Here is a 12,560-nt window from a genome sequence, read left to right as displayed (position 1 = left end):
CGACTACAATGCGGAGAGTCACCCCTCGAATCGTCCGTCGAAAGCCCAGTGGACCTCGCCTTCCGGGGCTTGGACACCTTACCGACCGTCAGCTTCTTCTTATGTTCCTGCAAGGCCTTGGACATAAGCGACTGGCAGACGACACAATCATCCGTGTCATGGGCCTCCACGAGGCACCAGAGGCAGGCGGTGTGCGAGTCCGACATCTTGGACCCGCAGTCTCCACACTTCTTGAAGCCGGGACGCGGGGTGGAAGAAGAGGAAGACATCCAGATAATACTTTCACAAAACGAACAGGTTCGAAGAACCGAAAGAACAGGAACTCCAAAGAGTCAAGGCCAGCCGAGATCTCCGAAGCGAACACGTTCGCGGATAAAACTGAACTGAGGCTACGGGCGTCGTGCGTCCTACTTGTAACATCTGGTGACGTCGGCCGTCGGAGGAGGTCCACGAGGACGGCATATCGATGTCATCTATGCAGGACGAAGACGCGAAAGATTTTCCGAAGCAGCACAGCTATGGTGATTACTGTCATAGATATGGAATACGTCGGAGGACCCAATCCCCTCGAAAAGTGATGGTTTAAGGGAAAGCGCAATATGTGGTGGGAGCGCAACCTTAAACTCAATGTCTTTTTAATGTTCAACCTGGCTTTTGGCTTTTTTCTTGCAGGTGCTGCGGTCGCGGGGAAGCGCGTAGTGCTGCAGTGTCAAGAAGAAGAAGAATTCAGCGTCCCCGAAGTCGTGAAGGTGAGCTCCGGTGTCAAGACGAAGAGTTTGTCGCTCCGGAAGACGTGAAGACGACGTGCACAGGCGAGAGCTGATTCCCCAGATGCTAAGTATGGAGGCAGGATTTTCAAGGTAAATTCAGATCCCTGGCGGCTGTGAGCGTTACGATGCATGGATGTGCAGAATAATGCGAATCATCTGCCTCGTGGATTGGAGCAGCTTATATAGCTGCGAGCGTGGGCATGCCGACTAGGCCTGGCTTGCCTGCCACACCCTGCCACTCCTAGTGAGTCAGCAGGTGCAAGGCAAACCAGTGAATAGCAGCCCCACCCCAGAGTACACAATGAAAGTTTCCATGTTAAATGAGGTGCTATGCTTACAATAAAAGCATTTTGTCCCCAATAAATTCTTGTCTGTTATTTTTGAGCCTGGTGCCGAAGGCGCCAGGCCTGTGTCCAACCAGGCCCTGTGTTCTTGGCCCGATAACCATGACAGCACCGCTCTCAACTCTAGTACGTTGATATGTAAATCTGTCTCCTCCTGAGACCAAAGACTCTGTACCTGTGACTTTTCGACATGCGTTCCCCACTCCCCCGGGAGGCGTCTGCCATGATCGTGATCTGAAACTCTGGTTCCAGCAGGCGTATGCCCCATACGAGATTGTCTGTGTAAGTCCACCAACGAAGGGCTTCCACCAGCCCCTGGGCAACAACCACTTTGTCTGACCACAACCCTCAACTCTGTGACTACCTGTCTGAGGAATTCCTGCACTGGTCTCATGAACAGGCGGCAATTTGAAACAAGCGGAATGCATGACGCCATGGCTCCCAACAGCGACATAACTTTGGACCTAGAACACCGTACCATGGCCCCACTCGCCCGCCTTGGACCACAAATTCACCACTCTTTCGCTGGAAAGTTTCACCAGATTGTCCTGGATAAGAAACTGAGCCCCCAGAAACACCAACTCCCTGTACGGCATCAGATAGGATTTTTCGAAGTGGACAGTGAATCCCAGCTGTTGCAACAGGTCCATGGTCGCCATGAGAGACTCCGTTCCGGCGACAGACCCCCTTACCAACCAATCGTCCAGGTAAGTGTACACATGATGGACTTCCCTGCAGAGGAAGGCAGCCCCAGAGCCAGGCACTTTGTCAATGTCCTGGTAGAGGGGAGGACACGAAATTGGTAATGATCTTCCCAAACCACAAAACGCAGGAACTTGCAGTGTTTTTGCCTCATCGGGATGTGAAATTAGGCGTCTTGCAGATCTAAACGCCAGGAACTCTTCCGGTTGCACAGAGTGAATGACATCCTCAAGTGTGAGCATCTTGAACTTCAGGCGTTGCAGATTCCGGTTTAGTTGCCGAAGATCTAGAATATGCCTCCACTTGCCATTGGGCTTTTTAAAGACGAAATACCGGGAGTACACCCCAGACAGACCCCAGACAGAGTGGCACCATTTGGAGGGCTTCTGTGCAGAAGCCCGCCAAAAAGTGGAACAAAGGGCTCGACTTGGGTTAGAGTTTCAGAGGCGAACAGAAACGCCATTTTAAAACTGAGTCCTGGCAAAAATACCCAACCGGGGAATTAATATTAAATAAATAACCCAGCGGTATCTTTAACATTGCACCAAAAAGTGGTGCGTTTATAAAGAATGGGAAAATCCGATAGGAAATATTACGGTGGAATATTTCGCGTGGTATCCACTGCCACCAGCCAGAAACTCGAAAAGGGGGGACTGGACAGTGCCCCCTTGGAAAACAGACCCAGGGGCAATCGAATTACCCCTACCAGTACTTCCACAATATGATGGTTTGTACTGGTTCTGTTCACAATTTAAGACTAGTAAAGCCAATGGTGACTTTACATGCCCTGGGAGACAGTGGTCAGTCCCAGGGTATGGAGTCTGTGTTTGGGGGGTCACTATGACAACCCTGTGTTACTGCACTGAGGGTGCTGTGTAACACACATACCAAAAACACATGAAGCCCTATGGAGTAAAAGACCCCATAGCCCATAAAACACATTTACAGTCAAAACATTCTCAAATCATGTCTAAGAGTGGGAGAAAAAGAGTCCCAACTCTTAGCAGGAGAAAAAAAAACCCAAAAATCCAGCAAAGCTGCTGGGGGACTCACTAGGTTTGGGAAATTAGCCTCAACAGAGACTTCTCCCTAACACTCGGTCATCCAGGTCTGGATGGCACAACATAGGCTCTGTTTTAACGACGATAAGACAGAGCTACTCCTCCTTGGATCCCAACCAAGATTCAAGACTAGATCCGGCCTTCAAATCCTTTATCATTGATGGCAACATCATAATGTTTTACTATGACACAAAAACCTTAGGTATACATCTGGACTTCACACTATCATTAACGAGACAAACCAATGCCATAATATCAACAGCCTACACCTGTAAACGTATCACTGCCTGTCGTCCGTTCCTTACCTCCGTCAATTGCATTACCCTTGCTAGAAGCCTCTTGTCGAAACTAGACTACTGCAATGCGCTCTACCTAGGGACCAGTCAACAGAACCTAAATAAGTTACAAGTAACACAAAATACCATTAGGGCAGTTCTAAGCATTCAGAGAAAGAATCCTATTTCTGACACCAGACGAAGCTTACATTGGCTATCAATTACCCAAAGAAACACTCTCAAATCATTGTCACTTACGCATAAATGTCTCGCCAACCAAGCACCGAAATACCTGTGCAACCCATTCACAACTATCTCCTCTGATTACCCTCACAGAGCAGCCCAATTACACTGCCTCTTGTTACCCAGGTTCAAGCTGCAGAAAGCGGGGAGTACAATTTCCCAGTACTGGCTGCCAGGCTGTGGAACTCGCTACCTAACCCTCTCAGATCTGAATCGTCTTTCCACTCATTCAGAAGCAAAACTAAAACCTGGCTTGCAGCACAGGACCTCCCAAACCTACACTAGACATATAGCCCATAACTACTCATGCTTTTTCTCTGTTCTTGTGCTACGCCTGCTTGTGGATTTCCACTGTAAATATATACTGGATGTAAATGGATATGTAAAAATGGTGTCGTATATGTAACTTGGATATGTAAAATGCAATGTCCATGCTCCACTGTATACTCATGTAACCTAACCTAACCTTGTAAGAAATGCGCCCAGATGCCTTTGGGCTAGGCGAGCTATACATATAAACAAAATATAAAATGGTCTTTTGACTAGGAGTGCTTCGAGGAGGAAGACACCATCGGCTTTGCTTGTCCGCTGCCTTCGACTTCTCGGGCCTACCACCGGGCACCTTCGACTTGTCCAGCCGATCCGACTTGGGCAGCGAAGAGACACCCACCACTTTCCAGTGATGTGACGTGGACGTAGAGGACTTGCTACCTCTCCCCACCTACGACTAAAGGCAAGTCCGACCGTTGCTTCATAGCAGGGGGTTCTGCCGACACCGCCTGCCAGTGCGCAGGGGCCTGCCCCGCCGTCACCGAAGACTGGCTTCACCGGGTCGTACCCACCTGCGAAGCCTGGTAACTATCCTCGTTCAGCCAACAGATAAGCCGACGGTTGCGGTCCTTCGAAGTCTTCTACGAAAAGCCTTGGCATATCTCGCAGGCATCTGCCGAATGATGGGGGTATAGACAGTAGAGACAATCCGTATGACATCCCCTTCAAACACCTTCTTTAGGCCACAGGTAGCACAAGGCATAAAAAGAGATTTTTTCGGGGCCAAGGATGGCATACTGGCCGGATACGAAAAAGCATGTGCAAACCACGAAGAGAAACACGAGGTGATCCCAACAGTTTGGAGACAGTTGAAATCTGAAGGGAAGCCATGGGGGCAGGGCTATTCATATCAGACGTCCTATTGGTGTAGCCTGCGGCACCCAAAAAGAATGCTGATAGGACACTGAAGTGTCATAGTTTTACATAGGAAAATGCTAAGTTAAAGTTACCAAGGTTTCCAAGCCCGACGATGGGAAATATTCAAAGCATGTGAATCCATGAAAGATCCAATGCTGGGGAATCACAAACACACTATTTCTGTTCCAAAACTGTAAGATAGTTATAAGTATTTCATAATAAGATAACTGCCACCATTCTGTGGCGTAAACACAGTGAGGTTCATCAACGAGAGAAACATTGAATACCTTTGGGGCACCCCTCCATGAGAGGCATAAGGTTTCACATACAAGGGTCAGATAGAGTAAGACTCACTAGGGCATCGGATCAGTTTACTATTTCACAAAAGGAAAATGTTCAGGCGTGGGGACTAGAACAGCAGCTTATGATTTTCTGGCAAACGCCAGGGATTCCGGTTTTGCCCAGTGCAGCTACACGGTTCCCCAAGTTGGGAAGGAAGGAGATCACAGGACTTGAGAATAGCAAAGTCTTGTGCCAGAGAAACTGCGTAAGACTCAACTTGACACGCTGGGTTTATACCAACCAAGAACACAGACTAGCATATAAAGATTTTCAGTAAAGGTTTTTAAGTCACTTCAGCATTTTGAACCTTCCCCTCCAACAGTGTCACGTCAGTGCTAGATAAATAGCAATGGTGAATCAGTGCTACAGTATATGAGCAGTGAGACACTGAAGAGAAAGATCCTCCTAGCCCCCCGCAATGCCTAGTCAGTGCTGCAGAACCTATGCAACATGAAAGTTCATGTTGGGGAGAATTCTCAGAAATGTGCTAATTCCCTCCACCTTAGAGACCCCCCCCCAGCAACTTTACTGGATTTTGAGGACTTGATTTTATTACCTGGAGAGAGAGATCCTTTTTCCCCCCACTCTCTCATATATGTTAATATTTTTGAACACTGTTACTTTTGTTTGTGGAGTCTGACGAACTCCGTAGGCATCATCTTTTACATTGCGTCACACAGCACCTTCAGTGCAGTGACACAGGGAAGTCCCCCTCTTGGATAAACTACGGATTCCAAGAGCAGCAAAGTGAAATTGACTTTACTTACATTTGTAACTTTCTAGACCCAGCACACACCATCTTACAATAGGGTGCTGGAGGGGTTACTTAGAATCCCCTTTGTCTAGTTTCTCATGTAACATTTTTATGTTACCCTTCCCTCGATGAATGGCTGGTGGCAGTGGTTTACTGTTAACTACCACGGTGTGCATTTACGGCACGCTGCATTCGCAGCTGCAGTAAAGCACCCAAAAGGTGCCATTTTTGTGAAAATGGCCGTGGTCTTCTTTTTTCGCCATTTCTTTGCCTAAAGGTCCTTCTTGAGATTCTATCCGGGGCTACAACCAAAAGATCAGGGGCTATAGCCCCCTCAGCCGCCCCCCCTAGCAACGCCCCTGCTCTGCGTGCCACACCAGGTTTGGTCCCTTTGTTCACTTTGCCTTTGGCGGGATTCACGAGTGAAGCCCGCCTCTGGCTCCACGGTGTCTGGGGTAGGCAGGAAGTGAAGGAGGGCCGCGAAACACCCCGTGCTTAGTCTCCTAGGATACCCAAATACACTCTCTGATGAATGGATGGCTGACTGTCCAGCAAGGACATCCACCATGCTGGGTGAGTGGCAGCTAGGCTGGAATCAATGGAAGAGAACTAAATAAAAGGAGAGGCTTTTGGCTTGGAAGGCAGAGTCGACCACTGCATGAAGGAATCGAAGAAGAACTTGGAAAGGACGCCTGCTACAACTCCTGGACCACTGATTTGCCCGATGAAACCCAGCTGCTGTGCTGAAACTCCAAAATCGTATCAACAGAGAAGCCCCTGCAAGGACAACTTTTTGAGTTGGTGGGACCAATCAACCTCAAGGTAAACCACCTGGACATTCTCTCAGAGCTGGTTGCATAGCCACAGAGTTGCTGCTGGAAACCGAAACGTCAGGGAGAGGAACACCAGATTATGTGTGTTGCTTTTAAGCTGGCCAAGAGCTCCAGGAGGATCCTACGGACTCCCAGGTAGCAGGACTGACCAAGCCTGAGCCCCCTCAACAGAGTGCAGGACCCCAGAAGCAAGGAAAGCCCATCTCGATAGCCAGAAACCACTTTGTTGCTATTAGTTACTAGGAGCTGAAACACTGAAGTGCCAATTGTTTGAAGTTTGCCTGTTGCGAGCGGTGACCGTCCCATTGCAGTGCAGGTGTCCCCAGAAGTCCTCCCTCTTGTCCCCATGACTGAGGCCTAGGAACAGTGAGATCTGCAGAGCTGCACAGGAACAGAAGTCATCGGCTGCACTTTTTCTTCAATCCCAAAGGTACTGTAAAGTCCGAGAGAACTTACACCTTGTTGTAGAGTTGTTTGCAGCTTCTTTACTCACAAGCCTAACCAGCTTGTGGCCCTACATTGATTCTTCCTTTCTTCAAAGCCTTCTAAAGCATTGTGCAAAGACCTTGCTTACTTACCTACCAGAAGTGCTTCAGCCCATATAAGACTTTTGCCCATTGACTTTGGCTTAGCCTATTACACTGAATGACGCTGCTTCGAGAATACAGAAGTATTTGCCTGCTTAAGAATATTTGTGATTTCTTTCTTATTCTAATAACCTTTTCCTTTGACCAATTCCTAAGAATGTTCTAAATGCAACAGTAAGATATTAATGTCCCCACCACCCTAGCTATTGAAGTCATCTGAGGGTGTAGGTTGTGACTGTGGGCCATCCCAAAAGGGTATTTACTGATTTAGAAACTAAGAGTGGGTAGTTTGAGTGTATTTATGTGTTGCTTTTATATTGCAACCTTTTGAAGAAGGCTTATATTAACTGACTGATCAATAAATTAATAATTGTTTATTCAAGAAACCTGTTGAGTGTTTATTTGAATACTTGTCACTGTGAATCTCTAACTCCCCTACAGCTCACATTGACCCCTCTTGAGATAAGCCTGGCTACTCAACCAAACTACCAACCTGTGTAATCCAGACTTAGACAAAAGGTTGGGTTCCTATTGCCAGGAGGTCAGGGTTGTTGTAGTGCACCCAACGAGTACTGCATACAATCTTGCCTAACAGTTTATCCTTACCTCCAGTTTGATGCTGCTATTTCCTTCAGGCTCCTTTCGGTCTTGGTCCTCTCCCGTATCATCGAATGGTGAGCGAGGGCGTGGTACATGGGAGTCCAGTGCCAAATCACCCCGTGAGATCAGAGTGCAAAGGTAGATGTTGTGAGAGAAAACATCGTGACGGATGAGCTCACAGAAGAGCAACACAAGATTAAAAAACTCCACCTTCTCGCTCTCGCAGTTGGGGTCAGCTGTGAAGGAAGACAGAAGAGGGCAAAACATTTGAAACCAAGGCTAATAGAGCATACAATGGAGTACAGGAGAATGGAGAAAGGAAAACTATAACTAAAGACAAGCAAATGCTCTTTTCCATGACCTTCAGTGATCTTGAAGGATGTAAATACAACCATCGACAGAACTACCTCAAAGTTTTGACCATCACTGTCCATGAATGCATGTTAGGATGGAGGATCTCAGACCAGTGTTCAGGGGAAGAGGTTAAGCAGTCAGTCAACTCTTAAGTGGTACAGTAGAGGAGACAGACTAGATCAAAGAGTCACAGTATTAACTAGACCAAATGGATGTCCAATACAGAGGTTTACAAAATAAACTGGAGATCTTGTTTATCGATTTGCAAACCCGAAGGTATCTGGGCGCATTTGCACAGGAATACAAGCATACATTAGGCTTAGGTTACATTGTTGCAATTGAAAGTTACAAGGGTTACAGTTTGATTTATACATAATAAGCACAGATAGTATGTACATAAAGCGTTACAAAGGGTTGCGTTACAATTAAGGTATACGTAATAAGAATGTACCTAAAGATTTGCAAAAGGTTATGTTACAATTGCGTTATATGTGATGAGAACAGATAATATGTACATAAAGATTAATTTAGAAAAAACAATGTCAGCAGAGTAATGTCATAAGGGTCGTTGGCTACGGTTGCAATGTCAATGAGAACGTTGCACGTGACAGGTCATAGATGGGTCAAGTGTCTTTGGAAACAAGTCAATTTATGATATTACGCCTAAAATGCAAGAAGGGTTGATCCTCTCTCAATGACTGAGGGAGGGCGTTCCAGAGCTGTGCCACCATGACCGGGAAACTACTTTACTTTCCCCCTGCCTTTTTTAGTTTGAATCTAGGAACGACCAAACAGAATGAGTTTGCGGTCCTAGTCGGGCGGGTGTAGGATTTCTTGACAATTTCTTCTGAGAGGTAACGTGGGGCAGCACGATTAAGGCATTTGTGGGTAAGGGAGAGAATTTTGAGCCTAATTTTGTCATTAATAGAGAGCCATCTATTCTGTCTCCTTAGGTTCGAGATGTGCTCTCTCCGAGGAATACCGCAAGCTGATCTGAGCGCATTATTTAGTAAAATCTGGATTTTCTTAACAATGCACTTACTTGCTCCTAAACAGAGTGAATTGCAGTAATCCAACTTGGACAAGATAAGGGCTCTGGCTAAAATCATGCAAATTTCTTTAGAGAGAAAGGGTTTGTAAGCCTGATCAGCTTGCAAGTATATGCTGTAGAGGATGACATGGCATTCACTTGTTTATTTAGTGTGAGAGTTGAGTCAAGGTAAAAGCCTGGTGTTTTGACCTCTTTTACCACTTTGATAGTGTTTTCATCAATATTGAAAGAAGAGTCATTTTGGTTAAGTTTGCTCAGGTTGGATTCCGAGCCGAGTATTAGGAGTTCTGGTTTATCGTCATTCAGGCATAAGCCGTGGGCAGCCATCCATGCCTGAATGATTAAGTACATTTTGTTCACTAAAGCAGTGTCCTTACCATAATCGCCCGTCAGAGGAATGAGGATCTGGGTGTCATCTGCATAATTAGTGTAGGTGACACCCAGATAGGCCAGGTTGTCGAACAGTGGCTTTGTGAAAATCTTGTACATTATTGGTGAGACACAAGAACCTTGTGGCACACCACAAGTAATTGCAATCGGGTCGGCAGCGGCTGTGGTAGAGAAGACTCATGGTCCTACTGTACAAAAAGGATTTGATCCACGTGATGGCCTCCTGTGAGAAGTGCTCAGCAGCGGCAAGGTGTTGACAATACTTTATGGTCCACCAAGTCGAAGGTGGCCGAAAGATCAAGGAGAAGTAGCGAGTCCATTTCCCCAGTATCCTTAAGTGAGTCAATCTGGGTCTTTATATCTAATAGAGCCATTTCCATGCTGTATTGTGGCCTGAAGCCCGATTGGTGGACTCTTATTAGATGATTAGTCTCCAGGTACTCCTGTATCTGGATATAGGCCACTTTGTCTAGTGTTTTGAGAACAAAATGGTATGGTGGGGATGGGCCTGTAGTTAGTGGGAATGGTAGGGTACAAGGTTTGTTTTTTTAGAAGGGGTAGCACCCATGACTCCTTTAGGTTGCAGGGGACGATCGCTGATGAGAAAGAAGCTAAAAGGGGCTAAATCTCTAGCGGCATCCTTGATTAACTGGGCTGGGCAGCTATCTCCCTGACACCTTGATGGTTTGAGGGAGATTTATTTAATTTATTTTGCATTTTTAAAGCGCTCACACAGCCCGGGGGCATCGAGGCACTGTTACCGGAATATGTCATTTGCATATTTATAACGCGCTTAATACCCAAAAGGTTTCTAAGCGCGGACCCGGGGATCGAACCTGTGTTGCTTCGTGTCGTCTTGTTTCCAAGGTGAGCACGTTGCCGCTGAGCTATCCTCCCGGGACAGGGAGATGATCGTTTTTTCAACCTCAATGATAGACCTTTGAGAATCTAAAGCTTTGAAGAGGTTTCGTGGCTGGAGCCCGTGGGACAATGTGATTAGCTGTGGTAGGTAGAGTGGCTTTTGTGTCTGCAATCTTTTTCTGTAGAAGGGAGGTTTTGTTGGTTAGGGCGTTCTGGATGTTGGTACACCATAATTTGTCTTTTACGCAATTGTCTGTCTGAGGTATGGGAGCTTCAAATTCTCTTAGGATAGTAAAGAGTTCCTTTGAGCTAGATCTGGCTTTGTGGATCCTGTCATTATAGGTTTCCTGTTTAGTATGAGTTATTTCTTTTTTTTATAGAAGGCAGTGCAGTTAGCCAGGTTTGTTTTGTTTTCCTCGATAGGTAGATGTCTCCAAATGATTTCTAGCTTCCTTTTTCCAGCTCACAGAGATTTCAGATGGGGCGTGAACCAAGAGTTCAAATGAGCTCTAAGTTTATTTTTACACAATTTAAGTGGTGCTACTCCGTCCAGTGCTTTGGTCATAACGGTATTGTAGGTATTTGATAAAGTGGCTTGGTCAGGAAAAGTATGGGAGCGCTTAAGGTCAGGGATTAAGAGAGGTAAAATCATGTCTGCAGTGATATTTTTTTTATTTCGCGTGAGGATGAGGGGGGGGGGGCGCTATTCAATTGGCCTTAGTAGTAGGGGTGTTAACTGGAAGGGAGAAGGTCAAAAGGCAGTGGCCTGCCCAGGTTTGTGGCGAGATAGAGGTGATGGATGCAGCACAATTAAGGTCCGTCACCCAATCGAGGATTCTGCCTTTGACGTGAGTAGCCTGAGTCACTCTTTGGGTGAAGCCAAGTTCAGTAAGCATTTAGCGACAGCTAAAGCACGTGGATCGTTGAAGCCTAGGTTGAAATCCCTGAGTAGAAGTATTTGACTTTGGTGTTCTCGGTTAGGATGTTATGTTACTGGTTATGTTACTTGGCATTTATATAGCCCTTTATATCCCATTGGTATGACCTCAAAGCGCTGGTAGGTTGAACGCCCTTGGGAACCGTAGTTCAGGTCAGTAGAGAGATATTGTTGTATAGTGCGTTGGTGCACCGGATATGTGTGGATAGTGGAGATGTCCTCTTCAAAGGAACTAATTGGTCCAGGTGGTCTGTAAATTAAGTGGACTGTTAGAGTACTGGCATTGGAGGAAGGTAGTTTGATAGAGAGGAGTTCTCAGAATTTGATTACAGGGAAGGGAGCTATTCTCATGGCTAGATTGGCCTTTGCAATAATGGATATGCCTCCGCCTCTGGCTTCTGTTCTGTCAGCTCTTATAATATTGTAACCATCTGGAACAGCAAAAGAGAGGGTGGGCCTGCAGCTGTATGTAGCCATGACTCTGTTATGGCTAAGAAGTCAAGGTTGTTACTGGTGATCAGATCAGCCATCTCTGCGGAATGTGCTACTAGTGATCCGTCATTGACTAGAGCAGCTTTGAAGTTTGGGATAATGGCGTGTGTGGGGCAGGCAAAGGGTCTATCCTGATCTACTTTAAAGTTGGGTTTAGAAGAGTTAAGTGGGTCATTGTTTTTCTTACTGGCCCATGTTTTAGTATACACTAGACTGGTAGGAGGTTTGTCTTTACTTGCTTTGTTGTTGACTTTCAGGTTGGTCGTTCTAGGGATATTCTTTTTGGTGTTAGGGTTATTATTTAGGGTATTCATCGTATTGCGGTGATTTTCTTTAGCTACTTTAGTAGTCAAAGGTTCAGGAAGTTTAGCTCACAGTATTTTGTTTCGAACTATGGTGGTACAAGTTATATACGTTTTGGTGGGGTCGCAGTGCAAATATGGGGAGATAGGTAGCAAGAGGGTGGAGAATATGGCGCTAGTATGTTCTGGCTTGGTAGTATTAGAGTCTTTTAGTTTTGGTACGGATCTGGTAGGAATGGCGATTGTCAGAGGGTTGTCTAGCTTCAGCTGTGAGAGGAATATAGTAGGTTTTGGATCCTCAAAAGGATGGTTTTTATTGGCCATAATTGGGTATTGCTGGGCAGGGTGGTTCGGGTCTACTACTGTAGTTTGTAGACTTATAATTGTCAAGGCACAAAGCACTTTGGTCAACAGTTTGGCAGTGGCATACATAGTGCTAGTGAGGATCCTCGGTTGCGGGCTAGGATTAACGTT

The 12,560-nt window shown here is 46.1% G+C and overlaps 1 protein-coding gene across 5 annotated transcripts in view; it reads right to left on the bottom strand.

Moving 5' to 3' along the window:
* MED12 (mediator complex subunit 12) overlaps positions 1–12,560 on the bottom strand; it is a 1,704,158-nt gene that overhangs the window by 1,362,864 nt on the left and 328,734 nt on the right. For all 5 annotated transcript variants that reach the window (XM_069612388.1, XM_069612385.1, XM_069612387.1 and 2 more), the window contains exon 13: positions 7,706–7,935. In XM_069612388.1, the coding sequence (XP_069468489.1) occupies positions 7,706–7,935 (230 nt within the window). The remainder of the gene's footprint in view (positions 1–7,705; positions 7,936–12,560) is intronic.

Source organism: Ambystoma mexicanum, chromosome 5p (genome assembly GCF_040938575.1).
Source record: "Ambystoma mexicanum isolate Mex_15411 chromosome 5p, UKY_AmexF1_1, whole genome shotgun sequence".
Lineage (NCBI taxonomy): Eukaryota > Metazoa > Chordata > Amphibia > Caudata > Ambystomatidae > Ambystoma > Ambystoma mexicanum.
Note: the sequence above shows the minus strand (reverse complement) of the source record. Positions and strands in the feature narration are given on the sequence as shown.